The sequence below is a fragment of the Doryrhamphus excisus genome, linkage group LG14 (assembly GCF_037039965.1).
Source record: "Doryrhamphus excisus strain RoL-2023G ecotype Guam linkage group LG14, RoL_Dexc_Guam_v1.1, whole genome shotgun sequence".
NCBI classification, from domain to species: Eukaryota; Metazoa; Chordata; class Actinopteri; order Syngnathiformes; family Syngnathidae; genus Doryrhamphus; species Doryrhamphus excisus.
In genome coordinates, this window is record NC_136370.1 from 19,077,167 (window position 1) to 19,093,585 (window position 16,419).

Here is a 16,419-nt window from a genome sequence, read left to right on the forward strand (position 1 = left end):
CACGCCTCCTCTCTAAAAGTACCGCCGTACCGCCATGCGCGTGAGAGAGACAGCAGACGGTGGGCGGGGCTAGTTCCAGTGCTTAGTCAAGGTGCATGATGGGAGCTTGCTGGACGGGATGCAGTCAGGTGCCAACATGGCCGTTGCGGCGTGCAGCAGCCACGTGAGCGTCTCAACACGCGGCGGCTAATCCCGGCTCAATGTCCGCTCTGTTATTTTGACCTCTTCACCCCACAGCTGAAATAATGAGGCAGGTCACATGACCCACGCAGGTTGCCAAAAAAAGCCCCTCTGCTAGTCGGCTAACGTTAGCGGGATGACTTCAGGGAGGCTGCAGCTTGTGGGTGACTAGAAGGTCAAAGGTTAAACTAACTAACTTCACTGTGTGTGTGTTTAGACAGGGTATCACATCAATGGAGCAATGATGCCCCGCCTACTTCCTGTCCTGGATGCAGATAACAGAATGTTATCCGCCACAGGTGGTGAGGACCCTGATGATATCGTCACATCTATTTAATTTCATGAACGTGTTATGGTCCAAACATTAGGAACACGTCATGTCACGGCGCCGTGCAGCCATCATGCTGATCTTCATCACGTTCGGAATGTTGGAATGAGCAACACAAATTTTTATTCCGTGAACGTCTTCTCTCGTTACCGTGGAGCAGGTGCATGCTGGGAGCCGGCCAAGATGAATTCCTGCATGTCCACCTGCAGCCAGGTCACATGACACGGCCAAGCTCCACCCAGCACGTCCACCGAATCAAGTCAGTAAGCTGCTTTTGTTTTTAAAAGAGCGACAAGGAAGGCCTTAGCCGCCGGCTAATGTTAGCTTCTCGTTAGTGTCACGTCAACGTTTACACACCATATGCAAATGAGTTGGACGCCAACGAGATGGAGCTGGTCCTTTTTTAGGTTTCTTTCTATTCACATGAAAACGTGAAATCATCTTGTTTTTCTTCTCAGTTTCTTCCCGAAGCTCCGCCTACACACTGTGTGTGTGTGTGTGTGTGTGTGTGTGTGTGTGTGTGTGTGCGCTTATTTAAAGGACCCAGTCAGCCTCTCCTCATCAGGTCGTCTTCATCCAAGGAATAAAATCTATTTTTGGACTTTTGGAGAAAACGGTCAGGTTGAATTTTCCTACTTTCAAACTTTTATATTTTTTAATTAAGATACTTTTTCCATCATTTTATATCAAATCTTTTTTTTAATTTTTTTTTTTTACTTTAATGACTTGTAAGTTCAGTTAGGATACACAAGACCTCATTAGCATATTGTCCTTTTGGCTCCGCCTACTCTGTTAATGAGTTATTTCTATATGATTTTTATTTCTTATTTTTTATTCTTCTTCCAGGTGAAGAGATGGCTCTGCTGCTTCTCGCCGGTACATCCTGTTTTATTCTAGAAATTATATATATATAGTATATTTCATATATAATATATAGCATTCTATTGTCTTCTATGGTGATCTACTGTGTTCAAATGTGATAGGATGTATTCTGTTATGTTCTATGGCGTTATTTAGTGTTCTGTGGTGTTCTAGAGATTAATATTAAGATCAAGATATGCCTTTATTCGTCCCTCAGTGGGCAAATTTGCACTGCACAGCAGCAAGAGTACAGAATCAGTTAAGCGGTACAAAGTACACAATATAGAAAAATAAACAATATAAACAACCCAAGTATTAACAACATCAACAGTTTTTCCCAGAGTTCTATACAAATACAGTATGTAGATAATATGAAACGAGACGAGATATATGACCAGTCTATACACTGAGATCTTGCTAGTGAGTTAATATGAGGCATTATGGGAATACTTCACATAGAACTTAGTATATTGCACATGGAGGTTGATCAGATATTGCACAGTGAATGGAGTCTGGAGTAACTATACTGAATGTAAAAAAAACAAAGTATTGCACAGATGTACATAGTGCAGGGGTCTCAAACTCAATTTACCTGGGGGCCACTGGAGCTAGGGTCTGGGCAAGGCTGGGACGCATCAGGTTTTCCAAAAAAAAAAAAATGCATTTATTAAAAACAGAAAAATATACAAACTTTTTCAGTGCTTTGGTTCCGATTTTCTACAAGAAAAGCTCTGATAAAACATTCCACTGTTCTCAAATATCTTCATTTTTATTTTTCTGCACAAAATAAGATGAAAAATAAATAAACAAATCAAGAATAAAGAAAATCAATCAGTAATAAATAAAAATAATAATAATAATAAAAACTTAAGAAAGCACATATAGTTGGTGGGTAGACAAATGATTTTTTCCAGATTAAAATGAACAAAGCATTATTAGAGCCCTGTAGACATGACAAAACACGACTATAGTCACATTTATACTCTTTTTATTTACAACATATTGCGCAACTGCAGGGTCTTGAGACACATGCTAACTCGCAAACTAGAGAGCTAGCCACCTAAACGGTAGCCTTCAAGTTATTTCCTTTCAACTTAAATTGCCGAAAACTTACCACTTCCACACAGATAGGGAGGATAACTATTAACAGTTATTTAACCTTTAACATGAACATGAATCAAACGTAATAATTTTTTCTGGGTACATGATACCATACAGCATCCATATCAAACTTACATTAAACTTTCATATCAAGGCAGGGCCTCAAACTAGTGTCCTGCGGGCCACATTTGGCCCGCGGGCCGCATGTTTGAGACCCCTGGTCTATGATATATTGTGGTCTATGATATTCTATGACGTCGTGTAGCATTGGCTGATGAAGTAAACGATGTGTTGTTCTTCCTCAGGAGTTTACTTCCTGGTTTCGTGGTCATCAGGTGCGTCTTTGTTTGTCCTAAGAGGAACACTCTTGCTTCTCAGTGCGTCTTAAAGGTTGTTTAAGTACCAAGCTTCCTGTCCTCCCGGTTGCTTAGCAACACAACCCTTGACCTGCGAGACCCGGGGGGCTGACCTGGCCCAGGAGACGGTGGTGGTCTCGTGTCCGGCGGACTGCATCGGACGCAGACTGTCTGTGTTCGGTACGGACGTCTACGCCGCCATCTCGTCCGTCTGCGGCGCTGCTCTGCACAGGTAACACGATCTTTGAACTTCCTGTGGAATACAGTCGGCACGTGCGCTTCCTGGACTAAGCTGACATGAAGGAATGCGGCGCCGTGAAGGATTAAGTGGTCTTCCAGCGTCCAATCAGGTGAAAGTGTTTTGTGTGCAGCGGCGCGGCGGGCGCATCCGGGGGCGTGGTCGAAGTGGAGAGGTTGCCGGGGCGACACCCGTACATTCGCTCCTTCGCCAACGGTATCCAGTCGCAGGCCTTGTCTCGATGGGGCTCCTCCTTCAGACTCAGCGGTAGGTCAGAGGTCACATTGTTAGACCGGGTGCGTCCTGAGGGGGGCGCCAGAGACTAGACCACCTTCACCTTGTTTACGTTTTGTGCCAGAGCACCTTGAGCAACCTCAGCACATCATTAACGACGCCAGCGCCGCCGCCGCCGCCGCCACGACGCTGCCAGGTGACACGGACACATCCGTTCTTCTTCGCTTCTTTTTTTCATCTTTTTCTCCCTCGTCTTTTTTAGCACCGTGAGTGGGCGCTTACACTTCCTGTTTATTCTTTCTTCTTCGACGTGTCCGTCTTGTGCTTTTGATTAGCTCGCTACGCACGTGGTCGTTTTATGCTAACATGCGTGTGCGTGTGTAGCAGCCAAGAAAGCCTTGAAGAAGTCATCGCTTAAAAAGGTTCTTCCAGGAGGAAATAAAGGTGTGTATGTTATTGAAGATCATCCATGTTTGGTCACATGACCTCTGTGAGACAACAATGTGTGTGTGTGTGTGTGTGTGTGTGTGTGTGTGAGTGCAGACTGTCAAATGGACATCGTGGTGGTGATTGACAGCAGTGACAACATCGGGCGGCGGCGCTTCAACCTGCAGAAGAACTTTGTCAGCAAACTTGCCGCCATGTTGAAAGTTGGAACGTCTGGACCGCATGTCGGTCTCGTTCAGGCCAGGTCTCTCACACACACACACACACACACACACAGAATTGAACAGTGGGTTAGCTGCCACGTCCTGCGGTATCTGATGTGTTTGCGTCTACAGCGACGCTCCCAGAACAGAATTCCTGCTGAGTAACTTCACGCACAGTAAAGATCTTCAGTTTGCCATCAAAGAGCTGACACACCTGGGAGGACATACTAACACAGGTACACACATATACACACATATACACACATATACACACACACGTGCGTACCCAAACTGCACGTTAAAGATGCGTTGCGTCCTCAGGGAAGGCCATCATGCATGCAGCCCAGACGTCGTTCACACAGGAGAGTGGTGGGAGGCGGGGCCACCCTCGTGTGATGTTGGTGTTAATTGACGGCTGGCCCTCGGATGACCTGGAGCGGGCGGCCATGTTGGCAAGAGAGTCCGGCATCAACGTCTTCCTGGCGTCCGTCGCCAAGCCCTCCCCCGACGAGCTCGCCATGGTGCGGGACCACGACTTCACCAAGAAGGTCAGCGCCATGTTTGCCTGACATTGCCGTGACAGGTCAGTCACATGGTCACGTACATGTTTGTGTGTGTGTGTGTGTGTGTGTGTGTGTGTGTGCAGGCGGTGTGCAAAGACAACGGTTTCTTCAGCTATCACATCTCCAGCTGGTTCAGCACCACCAAACACGTCAAACCTCTCACGCAGAGACTCTGCTCGCTGGACGGCCTTCTCTGCAGTACGACACCAACACGCTAGCAACACGCTAGCAACAAGCCATCAAGGCGCTAATAACGTCCCACCAACATGCTATGAACACATCACGCTACTAACCTGCCATCGATGCGCTAATTAGCTAGATATCAACACACGACTAGCAAACTATCAATGCACTTTTAACGCACTATTAACACACTTCTAACTAGCTAGTAATGCGCTACTAGCATGCTAACATGCTATCAATGCACTTTTAACGCACTACTAGCACTTCTAACTAGCTAATAACGCGCTACTAGCATGCTAACACACTACTAACACGCTATCAATGTACTATTAACGCACTACTAACTAGCTAGTAACGCGCTACTAGCATGCTAATACGCTACTAACACACTATCAATGCACTATAACGCACTACTAACACACTTCTAACTACCTAGTAATGCGCTACTAGCATGCTAGCACGCTATCAATGCACTACTAACACACTTCTAACTAGCTAGTAACCCACGACTACCATGCTAACGCGCTACTAAGATGCTATCAATGCACTACTAATGCACTACTAACACACTTCTAACTAGCTAGTAATGCGCTACTAGCATGCTAACATGCTATCAATGCACTTTTAACGCACTACTAGCACTTCTAACTAGCTAATAACGCGCTACTAGCATGCTAACACACTACTAACACGCTATCAATGTACTATTAACGCACTTCTAACTAGCTAGTAATGCGCTACTAGCATGCTAACATGCTATCAATGCACTTTTAACGCACTACTAACACTTCTAACTAGCTAGTAACACGCTACTAGCATTCTAACACGCCACTAACACGGTATCAATGCACTATTAATGCAATACTAACACACTTCTAACTAGCTAATAACACGCTACTAGCATGCTAACACACTACTAACATGCTATCAATGTACTATTAACGCACTACTAACTAGCTAGTAACGCGCTACTAGCATGCTAATACGCTACTAAGACACTATCAATGCACTATAACGCACTACTAACACACTTCTAACTACCTAGTAATGCGCTACTAGCATGCTAACACGCTACTAACACGCTATCAATGCACTACTAACACACTTCTAACTAGCTAGTAACCCACGACTACCATGCTAACGCGCTACTAACACGCTATCAATGCACTACTAATGCACTACTAACACACTTCTAACTAGCGAGTAACACGGTACTAGCATGCTAACACACTACTATCAATGCACTATTAACGCACTACTAACTAGCAACACACTACTAGCACGCTAACACGCTACTAACACGCTATCAATACACTATTAACGCACTATTAACTCGCTAGTAACGCACTACTAGCACGCTAACACGCTGTCAATGCGCTAACTAGCGATCAACGCACTACTAACGCACCAACACACTTAACTAGCTAGTAGCACGCCATCAACGCACTACTAGCGCGCTATCAACACGCTATCAATATGCTAACTTGTGATCAACACATCAATGCACTGATTGATGATTAAATATCAACTTAACATGCCATCAACACTCTACTACACACGACCAAAATGCTACTAGCATGCTATCAACACGTCATCAACACACGAGCAGGCTATCAACATGCTATCAATATGATATGAACACAGCAACACGCCACTAAAATGATAAAAATATTGATATCAACATGCTATCAACACTCTACTAACATGCCAACACACGACCAAAATGCTACTAGCATGCTATCAACACTCTACAAGCAGGCTATAAACATGCTATCCACCAGTATGCTATTAGCATGCTACCTATTAACACCCCACTAAAATATTCCCATCAACATGCCATCAACACGCCATCAGCGTTTGGTTTTGTGTTGTGAAGTAGCGTGGTGTCTTTTAGGTCGGACATGTTTCAATTCGGTCAACATCGGATTTCTGATTGACGGGTCGTCAAGCGTCGGAGACCCTAACTTTCGTCTGATGTTGGACTTCCTTGCGGCCATCGCCACAAAGTTTGACATCTCAGACGTTGGTGCTCGTGTCGGTGAGCGTTGCAGGAAGCGACCAATGTGTCTGACCGATGGATTGATTAGCTGATGGATTGATTAGCTGATGAATTGATTGATTGCGTGCGCGGCGCAGGCGCCGTGCAGTTCACCTACGACCAGCGTCTGGAGTTTGGCATGTCGGAGTACACCACCAAAGATGGCGTCCTGAGCGCCCTGAGGAGGATCCCCTACATGAGCGGCGGTACGGCCACAGGAAATGCCATCACCTACGCCGCCCAGAACTTGTTCAGGTACGACAGCGCCACCTGCTGTTTCATTAACCAAGAGCTCGGAGCTAACATCCTGACGTCTTGTGCGCCAGGCGAACCGGACCAGGACGCAACTTCCTCATTGTGGTGACTGACGGCCAATCATACGACAACGTGGGCGCGCCGGCGTCGGCCGCTCAGAATCAAGGTGTGTTTTTTTCCGCACGCGTGTTTGGATGTGAATGTTGGAATGTTACAAGCCACACCTCTTTGACCTGCGACCCCGCCTCCCGCCCAGGCATCACCATGTACTCAGTGGGCGTGGCCTGGGCACCCCCGGATGACCTGAAGTCCATGGCGTCGGCGCCTAAAGAAAGCCACACCTTCTTCACCAGAGAGTTCACCGGATTGGCCGAACTGGTGGATCCCGTGGTACGAGGAATCTGTCACGACTTCAGCATCAAAAACTGAATCCCACGCACATGCAGCGTGCTGATGCTATGTAGCCCGTGTACAAACCGTGATGATGACATCATCACCAGTGCGTATTTCCTCTACGAGCAGACTTTTATCTTGTAACTTCCTGTATTGAAACTTGATCATTGATGTCTGTTCATATTTATTATTTTGTTTATATCCAATAAACATTTATTTTACTATTTGTTTGTGTTCGTGACACTTCACCACCGTGCAGCCCTTTAATATTCAGACGTGGAGCCGGACCACCTGGTCTCGACAAATCCAAAAAACCAGCCCCAACCAGATCCATGTTAGATGACCCTGTAGAGGTGGATCTGGCCGAGAGTCTCAGAGTCTACATCATGTGCCGTGTAAGCGTTGTAGTCCAAAGGAAGCTCCTCCACCCAGTTGTCTGGTAGCACTTCCTGATGGACACAGGAAGTGGAGCTGTGAAGCTGCTCCATTTTGTAAAAAAAATAAAAATAAAAAATTGAAGAGGACGTGGAGCTTCACTCTTTACCTGCAGAGTGTTTAGACTCTCCTCCAGACTTGGGACTGACACCAGCAGAGAACCCTTCTTCGTGAACGTCTGCATGATCAACTTCCACGCCCTGAACACACACACACACACACACATATTCAATATCGTTATCTTTATTATTAATCTTTGTTATTAATCTTACCTGACTTGCTGGCTCGGCTCCATGAAATACTCAAAGATGTTGTTCATCACCAAAACATCTGCGCTCTGGAGCAAAGCGGACTGCGTGCACACGTCAGCATGGACAACCTGCAGTTGGAGTCCAAATGATGTGTTTAAAGACTAGTAACGTAGTCGTTGTGGCGCCATCTTGTGGTCACACATGGTTGTGGAGGATTTGTCAAAAAGGACCAACCTGGACTCTGTCGCTCATTCCGTACTTGTGTACTATTTGGTTCTGGAGGTGAACAAACTCCTCGCTCAGCTCCACGCCAACTAGTCTGGACGCTGAGGTGAACACGTAGCCCTGAACACACACACACACAGGTGTCACATGACCGGTAATTCAAAGCGACTACGTGCGTGTCCGCTGACCCCGTACAGCACCGCCCCCAGTCGTGATCCAACGTCCACCAACATTCGGCCACTCAGATCCGGCAGAACATTACGGAACAGGAAGAAGAGCTCGGACACGGAGAAGGAATGGGACACAAAGTCTGTGGACACACAGGAGACGACGGCCATGATGCTGGATGATGGTTTGGTCCCCGATGATGATGATGATGATGATGATGATGATGATGATGCGTACCCACCTAGAGGTGCGGTCCTGATTGATCCACACTGGAGACAGTAACTCCGACTCATGGTTCCCGCCTCACACAGAGCATCCACGTGCTCGTCATCGTACAGGAAGGCATCCACGTGGACTGTCGGATGAGACCGCTGCTGCATCTGAAACACAAGATGGCGGCTATTTATATTATTAAGTACAACATCCGGGTACTGACGGTGTACTTGCGGTACTTCTCCGTGTGAGCGCACTAATGCACTCAAAACACTTAAGTACGCAAGTGCACCAACTGAGACCCAGCATGTGTGTGTGTGTGTCATCTGCTATTTGTAAGTTAGTGGTGTCCAAAAGCGTTCATTTCAGTGAACCGGTTCATTCAGTAAAAAGATCCGTTCATTTCGGTCAATCGGTCGTTAGCCTGTGATCTCCCCCCCTGTGCATAGACCCGGTCAGCCGTGTCGAGTCAGTTCGTTCACTCATGTTCACGTTGTAAACATGGGGGGGGGGGGTTCAGTGCGGCCTAAAAATGATGCCTTCAATGCAACACGGAAATGGGAGTGTCAGTTTGCAGCATCGGTGTACAACGTGAATGTACTCAGGGCCTACTTGCATTGAATTATTTCCTTAAAGTGGCACCAAAAATGCTTATTTTTCCAAATGTAAACAAAAACCATATGAAATCAAGTTCCTGTTTGACTGATTAAACGGTTTATTATTATTTCCGATAGTCATGAACGCAGCATCGGTGTATGACATAAATGTACTTGCATTGAATTATTTCCTTAAAGTGGCACCAAAAATGCTTATGTTTCCAAATGTAAACAAAAATGATATGAAATCAAGTTCCTGTTTGACTGATTAAACGGTTTGTTATTATTTCCGATAGTCATGAATGCAGCATCGGTGTATAACATGAATGTACTTGCATTGAACTATTTTCTTAAAGTGGGACCAAAAATGCTTATGTTTCCTAATGTAAACAAAAACGATATGAAATCAAGTTCACTCATGTTCACGTTCACGTGATGACTAGTGGTATGTCGGTCATGAACGAACGGGTCAAAAAAAAAAAAAACAGTTCTTTCTTGTAAGTTCAATAATAACATTACATTGTGTGTGTATGGCATTTTATATGTACTGTGTCTTCATTAGAACCTTTTTCTGAACGTTCGTCTCAGACGCCAACATGGCGTCCTGAGGCAGGCTGGCCCTCAGGTCATCAGCGATGCTCCGCAAGATGACCTTGTTGTTGTCCACCAGTGCATCGCCCAGCTCATCTGCGGACAAACAAAATAATTGGTAGCAATGGCTAGTCAGCACCGTCCCCCATCTATGATGTCACCAGCAGTTGACTGTATGTAGTTCTTCGCTAACTAACACAGTTACCTCACAAATGAACACAAAATACGTTCTAATAGCTTTGCATGCATTTAAGGGTACTTGAAAATACACAATGTGGCGGCAAGATCAGCACATACACCACCTTCGCGTTTTGCTATGAGTTATTTTTAAAATTCAATTGTGTTTCCCGCCTTCTTTATCAAGTACTATTTGCAACTTGTTTTATTTTGTAGCCATTATAAGAACAAAAGCACAGAAATAAGGCGAGAAACACTACCGAATTCAATAAATAACAAAAAGGTGTCGTGTTGATCCCGCTGACACATCTTTGGCAAAAAAAAAAAATCATGTCCCTTTAAATGTCAGTCAGGAACTATGTAATGATAATGCACTGTCTAGTTGTTTAAAGTGTACTAACGCAAGTATTCAATTTAAGACACACCATAAACGCTTAGCAAATGTCCACGCACCGGAGGTTCTGATCCAGTCGATGAGTTTGAGGCGTTGTGAAGGCTGGACTCTGTTTAAGAGCAGCAGAATTTGTTGCTTAGCTTCAGGGAAGTCCATGCCGTCCATGGATACTGCAACGTTTTTAGCGTGTGTCTGTCGTTAAGGTGGATCCATTTTGCAATAAAGATTCGTTTCCTTTTCTGATGTCGCCAAGTGACCAGGACGCTCACAGGATGCGTTTGATTTCCCCACAGTGTGTGCGGTGCGTGTTGCCTCGGATATACGGTATTTATATATTTACATAACTTACACAGATAAACACGCTCACTGGCTCCACCTTAAGAATTCGAGTCAAAACCGGAAGTATATTTTCCCTCTATTTTATGGTTTTCTCTGAGACGACAGGCCACAAAACAATAACTTATTCTAACTTGCAATTTAATTATAACATTAATTAATGTTTGTAAAAAAAACTAGATGTCGTTTGGGCAAACAAAGTGAGTACTGGACGAGCGATTTCGCCTTATTTGACTAAAATGATGTAGTTTCAGTTTGGCCTTTTGGGAGCGCTGTGGAACCTTTGACTCTGCTTAAACACACAGAAGAAGACAAACAGGGAAGAAACTATCTGGCGGGGAGATTTGACCGAATATTCCAAACGCCTAACTCGTCAGCCTTTTAACGGTATGTATTCATTTAACGCGCTATATGTGTACTTTTGTTAAAGCTGGTGAAAATATTCACTGTCGGTACATGAAATTGTTCTCCGTCCGCGAAGAATGTAGCTAACAAATACTTAGACAAGTTTGAAATTATCTTTCTAGCGTTACACTTAACATTACACATGATTGTGTGACCTGTCCTGACACTTTGTATACCACGATTAATCTCCAATCAGCGATAATTGTAGTTCTTGTTAGAAAAAACTAGCTTGTTTTCGTTACATGACTTTAACTGTTCTTGTCCATAATGTGCACATAGATGCCTCAATGGGGCGTGTCTCCGTTCACGGTGACGTCATCAGCCAGGCTGGTGTCCAAATGTGTGTCCAGTGGTGCTATCTCTCAGGTTTGTCATTTGTAAATATCTTTAATAGTAATATCATAAGTCATAAGTTTCATACTTCCAGGAGGAACTAGACTCTGCTTACTCACAGAAAAGCTCCGTCTTCTCCTCTCAGCTGCATGAAGCTGAGCAGCGAATGAGAATGGAGAAAGAATTGGACCAGGTAAGCATCTGGATCTGGATCTGCTTGTGAATGTGTGATGACGTCATGGTTGTTGCTTCCTGAGCTGCAGTTGGAGCTGGAGGTAGAGCTGCTGAAGGTGGAGAAGATAAGCGCCGACGTCACACATCCGGCCTGCCTCGGTGAGGAGCGCATGCACGCATTTGAAAATAGATGTGGACTCTATCTTATACGGACTGAAAGAACTTCTCCAACAGCTGCAAGGTTCCACACGTTGCAGACGTTCTGTGCCCATCTCCAGGACGTCCTGAAGGATCAGAATCGCTTGAAGCAGCGACTCATGAAACCGCTGGGTCGCACTAACTTGCCAGTCCGGGCACACCTGCACAGGTACCGTCTCGTTACAGCTAGCCGGGTAGCACCAAAAATGTGAACATCACATCGTCTGCGCTTTGCAGGTTCCTGGTGGACGTGGTCAACATGCTGCTGGACTTTGTGGAGAGGTTGGACGAGAAGACGAGTGCCGTCAGGACACGTGCGGCCGTCACAGACGACGTGGCTCAGCTGGTGAGTTGCATGACTTCACCAGAGTCGTGCTGATGCAAGCGGTCGCCATGGTGACCTCTTTCAAAACTCTCTCTCTCTCGGCCAGAACTCCTCTCTGGATCAGCTGTTCCTTCTAGTGGTGGAAGTGGAGACGCTAGCCACTCAGCTTCTTCAGTGGAAGGAAGTCCACAGCAGCCTGATGAGCGACAGCACCTGTTGAGCCCATGGCCTCACCCCTCCTCCTTCATGGAAAATAAAAGTAGACATTTTTTTATAAATAATTTCAGTTTTGTTTTGTTGCAATCGACCCTGACCTTTCACCTCTATGCTCAGTCTATATTGTGTTGGATGTTGATGTTGCGCAGTGTGAAGGCTGTCCAAATTTGATGCATTTACGTCAGCCTCCCTGACTCTTCAGATCCAAACATTTTTTGTAGGCTTCTATCCAGCCCTGAACAAAATGTCATTCACATTGCGGGGAGACGCTTCAGGATTGATTGGTAAGTATTGATGTGTTAGTCAGGGTGAGTATGAGATCATGTGACACAACCAGGAAGTGAAGTGGGGCGGGGCTACCAGGCTGGTCACGGCTTGAGGTGGATACTCTGAATGTCTGGTCTTCGTAGACCAGGTAGGCTACAGTCCCTGGAATTGGATTCATGGTGTAGAAGTCACACATGATGTGTTCAAGGACTGATTAATCTCAGTCCTGGAGGAAAAACTACTAACACACTTCTCGTAAACATTGGGGGGGCTTTTTAAAACAGCAAAAAAAAAAGACTGAAAATGAAAACCCCGAAAAGTGCGGGGATCCATTTGAGACAGTGTGAGTGTGGCCTAAAAATGATGCCTTCAATGCAACACGGAAATGTGAGTGTCAGTTTGCTGCATCAGTGTACGTGAATGTACTCAGGGCCTACTTGCATTGAACTATTTCCTTAAAGTGGCACCAAAAATGCTTATGTTTCCTAATGTAAACAAAAACGATATGAAATCAAGGTACTGTTTGACTGATTAAACGGTTCGTTATTATTTCCGATAGTCATGAACGCAGCATCGGTGTATAACATGAATGTACTTGCATTGAACTATTTCCTTAAAGTGGCACCAAAAATGCTTCCAAATGTAAACAAAAACGACATTAAATCAAGTTCCCGTTTGGCTGATTAATCAGTTCGTTATTATTTCCGATAGTCATGAACGCAGCATCGGTGTATAACATGAATGTACTTGCATTGAACTGTTTCCTTAAAGTGGGACCAAAAATGCTTATGTTTCCTAATGTAAACAAAAACGATATGAAATCAAGTTCCTGTTTGACTGATTAAACGGTTCGTTATTATTTCCGATAGTCATGAACGCAGCATCGGTGTATAACATGAATGTACTTGCATTGAACTAATGCCTTGTTTGTGTGTGGGACCAAAAATGCTTATGTTTCCAAATGCAAACAAAAACGATAAGAAATCAAGTTCCTGTTCGACTGATTAAACGGTTTTATTATTTCTGATAGTCATGAACGCAGCATCGGTGACATCATCATCATCTTCATCGTCTGCCGAGCAGCACCATTGTGTGTTCTGCCTTTCATTATCCAAGTCCCCAATTAACGCTGCGCCATCATGGACCAGGACCAGACCGGCATGGAGCTCCAAGGTGACGCCACCAAAGAAGATTCGCCGAGCCAGGCCGAACCTCAGTGCCCGGCAGCGGAGGCTGATGCGACGGAGGCTGATGTGAGCGAAGTGGTTCTGGACCAGGACCAGGAGAAGCAGCCCATGACCGGAGGAGGAGATGCTGCTCTTGCTGCCCAGGAGGAGAAGAACGGCTTCGTCAAGGTGAAGATGGAGGAGGAGGAGGAGAAGTTCACTGGTCTGAACAAGGAGGAGCTGCTGCGAGTGGCGGGAACACCAGGGTGAGGAGAAGCAGATTGTTTGCGTTACAAATAAGCAGAAATAAATTGACGGTAGATATAATGAGCTTTTTAATGCTGCCCTCTACTGGACGTTTGTGGCTATGACAGCGTGTCTGGGATCACGTGGTTGTGCCCAACAATGGAAAAACTGCATAAGCCAGTCGGTGATGGCCAGTCGGACTTAACAGAATGATTATGATGATGATTATGATGATGATTATGATTATTTCCCTCCCTCGCAGGTGGGTGCGCACGCGCTGGGCGTTGCTGGTTCTCTTCTGGCTGGGCTGGTTGGGCATGCTGGGCTGCGCCGTGCTCATCATCCTGCAGGCACCGCGCTGCAGGGACCTGCCTGACACCTACTGGTGGAACCAGGGACCGCTCTACCAGATCGGACGCATCCAGTCCTTCACGGACGCGGGAAACCTCAAAGGTGAGACCTCCCGAGGGGGAGGAGCCACAGCATGAGTCGGTGCTAACCAGCCCCTTTTGGTGTCCGCCAGGTGTGCAGCACAAGGTGGATGCCCTGTCTAAGCTCAAGGTCAAAGGTCTCGTGATCGGGCCCGTTCACGTGGCGCCACCGGACGACGCCATGAGTCTGAGCTTCGAGGAGGTTTCGCCCGAGGCCGGCAGCTTGGAGCAGTTCAAAGACTTGCTGCATGCCACGCACAGGAAGGGTAATACACGCATCGAGACGCAGGAACATGCCCACGGGCAGTGAACACATCCTGGTGCTTGCAGGCATGATGCTGGTCCTGGACCTCACACCAAACTACCGTGGTTCCACCGGCGCCTGGTTCTCCAAAATCAGCGTGACTGTAGTTGCTGAGAAGCTGAAGGCGAGTGAATCAGCCAGCAGCTGTCGCCATAGCAACTGACCGCTTGTGTGTGTGTGTTTATGTTTAGTCTGCGTTGGTCTTCTGGTTCAACCAAGGCGTGGACGGCGTGCAGCTGTCTGAGGTGGAGCATGTGGCCTCCATGGTTCCGTCCCTGTGGGCCGACATTCGGGCCATCGTCCAAAACGGGACCAACGAGCGTCCCACTAAGAGGTCAAACCGGTTCATACGTCATGAGGTTTATTTTGAAGGCTCAGACAACAACCGCGGCGTTCTCCCTTCCTGCAGGGTTCTGATGGGCGTCACGGAGCACCGCTCGGCCGACAACGTCTCCGACCTCTTGTCCTCCACCGGGGTGGACCTCCTGACTTCCAATGTCCTCCTGCCCGCAGACACGGCCGAGTACACTCAGTCCATTTGGCGCTTATATTCGGCCCACAATCAGACCCAGTTGGCGTGGAATGTGGGGGGGCGGAGTCAAGGTCACCTGGCCTCGCTGGGCGGCCCGGCGCTGGTCCGACTTTACCAGCTCTTCCTCTTCACGCTGCCCGGGACACCGGTGGTCAACTATGGGGATGAGATCGGCCTAATGGACGGGGTGAGGACGCCTGGCAGCTAGCTTAGCATGACGCTACACATCAGACACCATGTGACCTCTTTGTTTTTTTTTTAAGGACACCAAGTTTCCCAAAATGCTTTGGGGCTCAGAGGAGGATCTTAACGGGACACTGGAGGTAAATGATGATGATGATGATGATTGTGGTGGTGGTGGTGATGATGATGATGGCGATGTCCCGCAGGAGGAGCGCGAGCGCCGCACATCGTGTCGCGGTTTCTTCCACAGTCTCAGTGAGCTGCGTGGGAAAGAGCGCTCCCTGCTGTTCGGAGACTTTGTGCCACTCTTCAACTCGTCCTCCTCGCTGGCGTTCATGCGCGTCTGGGATCAGAGCACACGCTACATCGCCGCCATCAACTGGGGCGACCAGGATGCCAAGCTGGAGTTGATCCACAAAACCCTGCCCCCGCTGGCCGAAGTGGTCCTCGCCACCAACGTGTCAGTGGACACCCACGTGGACCCGGCCAGGCTTCAGCTGGGCGCCAGAGAGGCTGTGCTCCTCAAGTTTCCTTACACCGCTTAGAACCTCAACGCCTCGAACGTGACGTCGCTTTTAGTGTGTTAGCCGTGTGCTTATTACTGTGAAACTAATCACAATAAATAACTGTGAGCCGCCATTGTCATGTGACCACATTGTTTTTTTTCCTACATTTGGCTCTGCTTAGCATGTTCAAGTATTTCTATTAATCACTTCATTAATATTTCTTCTGAGCAAAGTTAATTTTGCCCTGCAGGGGGCGCAACAGAACGCTTTACAGGAGAACATCATCGTGACCAAAATGTTCATGACGTCATCAACATCTTTGACCTTGACTCCTCCCGCTTCAGCTTATTTTTGACAAGACACTTCC

General features: G+C 46.6%; 4 protein-coding genes across 7 annotated transcripts; 3 read left to right on the top strand and 1 right to left on the bottom strand.

Moving 5' to 3' along the window:
* Positions 1 to 39: 39 nt before the first annotated feature.
* coch (coagulation factor C homolog, cochlin (Limulus polyphemus)) lies at positions 40 to 7,854 on the top strand. 3 transcript variants are annotated; one of them, XM_078795883.1, is made up of 17 exons: positions 45 to 482; positions 669 to 771; positions 1,049 to 1,124; positions 1,355 to 1,384; positions 2,776 to 2,805; positions 2,902 to 3,058; positions 3,198 to 3,331; positions 3,423 to 3,494; positions 3,683 to 3,742; positions 3,842 to 3,989; positions 4,081 to 4,184; positions 4,270 to 4,496; positions 4,595 to 4,709; positions 6,589 to 6,732; positions 6,831 to 6,987; positions 7,059 to 7,153; positions 7,244 to 7,854. In XM_078795883.1, exons 2-17 carry the CDS (start codon positions 673 to 675, stop codon positions 7,414 to 7,416), a joined length of 1,821 nt encoding a protein of 606 aa, XP_078652009.1. In that variant the 5' UTR covers positions 45 to 482; positions 669 to 672; the 3' UTR covers positions 7,417 to 7,854. The 3 variants fall into 3 exon arrangements, with proteins under 3 accessions (XP_078652008.1, XP_078652010.1, XP_078652009.1); XM_078795882.1 differs by having other exon boundaries at positions 40 to 482; positions 7,059 to 7,854; XM_078795884.1 differs by having other exon boundaries at positions 42 to 1,129; positions 7,059 to 7,854.
* Positions 7,535 to 10,733, bottom strand: LOC131140224 (uncharacterized). Its single transcript, XM_058090451.2, has 8 exons — positions 10,490 to 10,733; positions 9,834 to 9,955; positions 8,701 to 8,839; positions 8,480 to 8,601; positions 8,301 to 8,411; positions 8,088 to 8,194; positions 7,925 to 8,015; positions 7,535 to 7,829 (listed from the first exon to the last, which is right to left on the bottom strand). The coding sequence occupies exons 1-8, from the start codon at positions 10,593 to 10,595 to the stop codon at positions 7,716 to 7,718; spliced, it is 912 nt and encodes a 303-aa protein (XP_057946434.2). The 5' UTR covers positions 10,596 to 10,733; the 3' UTR covers positions 7,535 to 7,715.
* Positions 10,734 to 11,039: 306 nt separating this feature from the next.
* haus2 (HAUS augmin like complex subunit 2) lies at positions 11,040 to 12,473 on the top strand. Of its 2 annotated transcripts, none has more exons than XM_058090957.2 (7): positions 11,040 to 11,153; positions 11,451 to 11,537; positions 11,599 to 11,697; positions 11,768 to 11,837; positions 11,913 to 12,045; positions 12,114 to 12,222; positions 12,308 to 12,473. In XM_058090957.2, the coding sequence occupies exons 2-7, from the start codon at positions 11,451 to 11,453 to the stop codon at positions 12,419 to 12,421; spliced, it is 612 nt and encodes a 203-aa protein (XP_057946940.2). In that variant the 5' UTR covers positions 11,040 to 11,153; the 3' UTR covers positions 12,422 to 12,473. The 2 variants fall into 2 exon arrangements, with proteins under 2 accessions (XP_057946940.2, XP_078652219.1); XM_078796093.1 differs by having other exon boundaries at positions 11,626 to 11,697.
* A 1,243-nt stretch (positions 12,474 to 13,716) lies between these two features.
* LOC131140730 (amino acid transporter heavy chain SLC3A2-like) lies at positions 13,717 to 16,187 on the top strand. Its single transcript, XM_058091407.2, has 8 exons — positions 13,717 to 14,116; positions 14,359 to 14,549; positions 14,620 to 14,793; positions 14,858 to 14,955; positions 15,023 to 15,165; positions 15,241 to 15,550; positions 15,627 to 15,686; positions 15,753 to 16,187. Exons 1-8 carry the CDS (start codon positions 13,824 to 13,826, stop codon positions 16,089 to 16,091), a joined length of 1,608 nt encoding a protein of 535 aa, XP_057947390.2. The 5' UTR covers positions 13,717 to 13,823; the 3' UTR covers positions 16,092 to 16,187.
* The last annotated feature ends 232 nt before the right edge of the window (positions 16,188 to 16,419 follow it).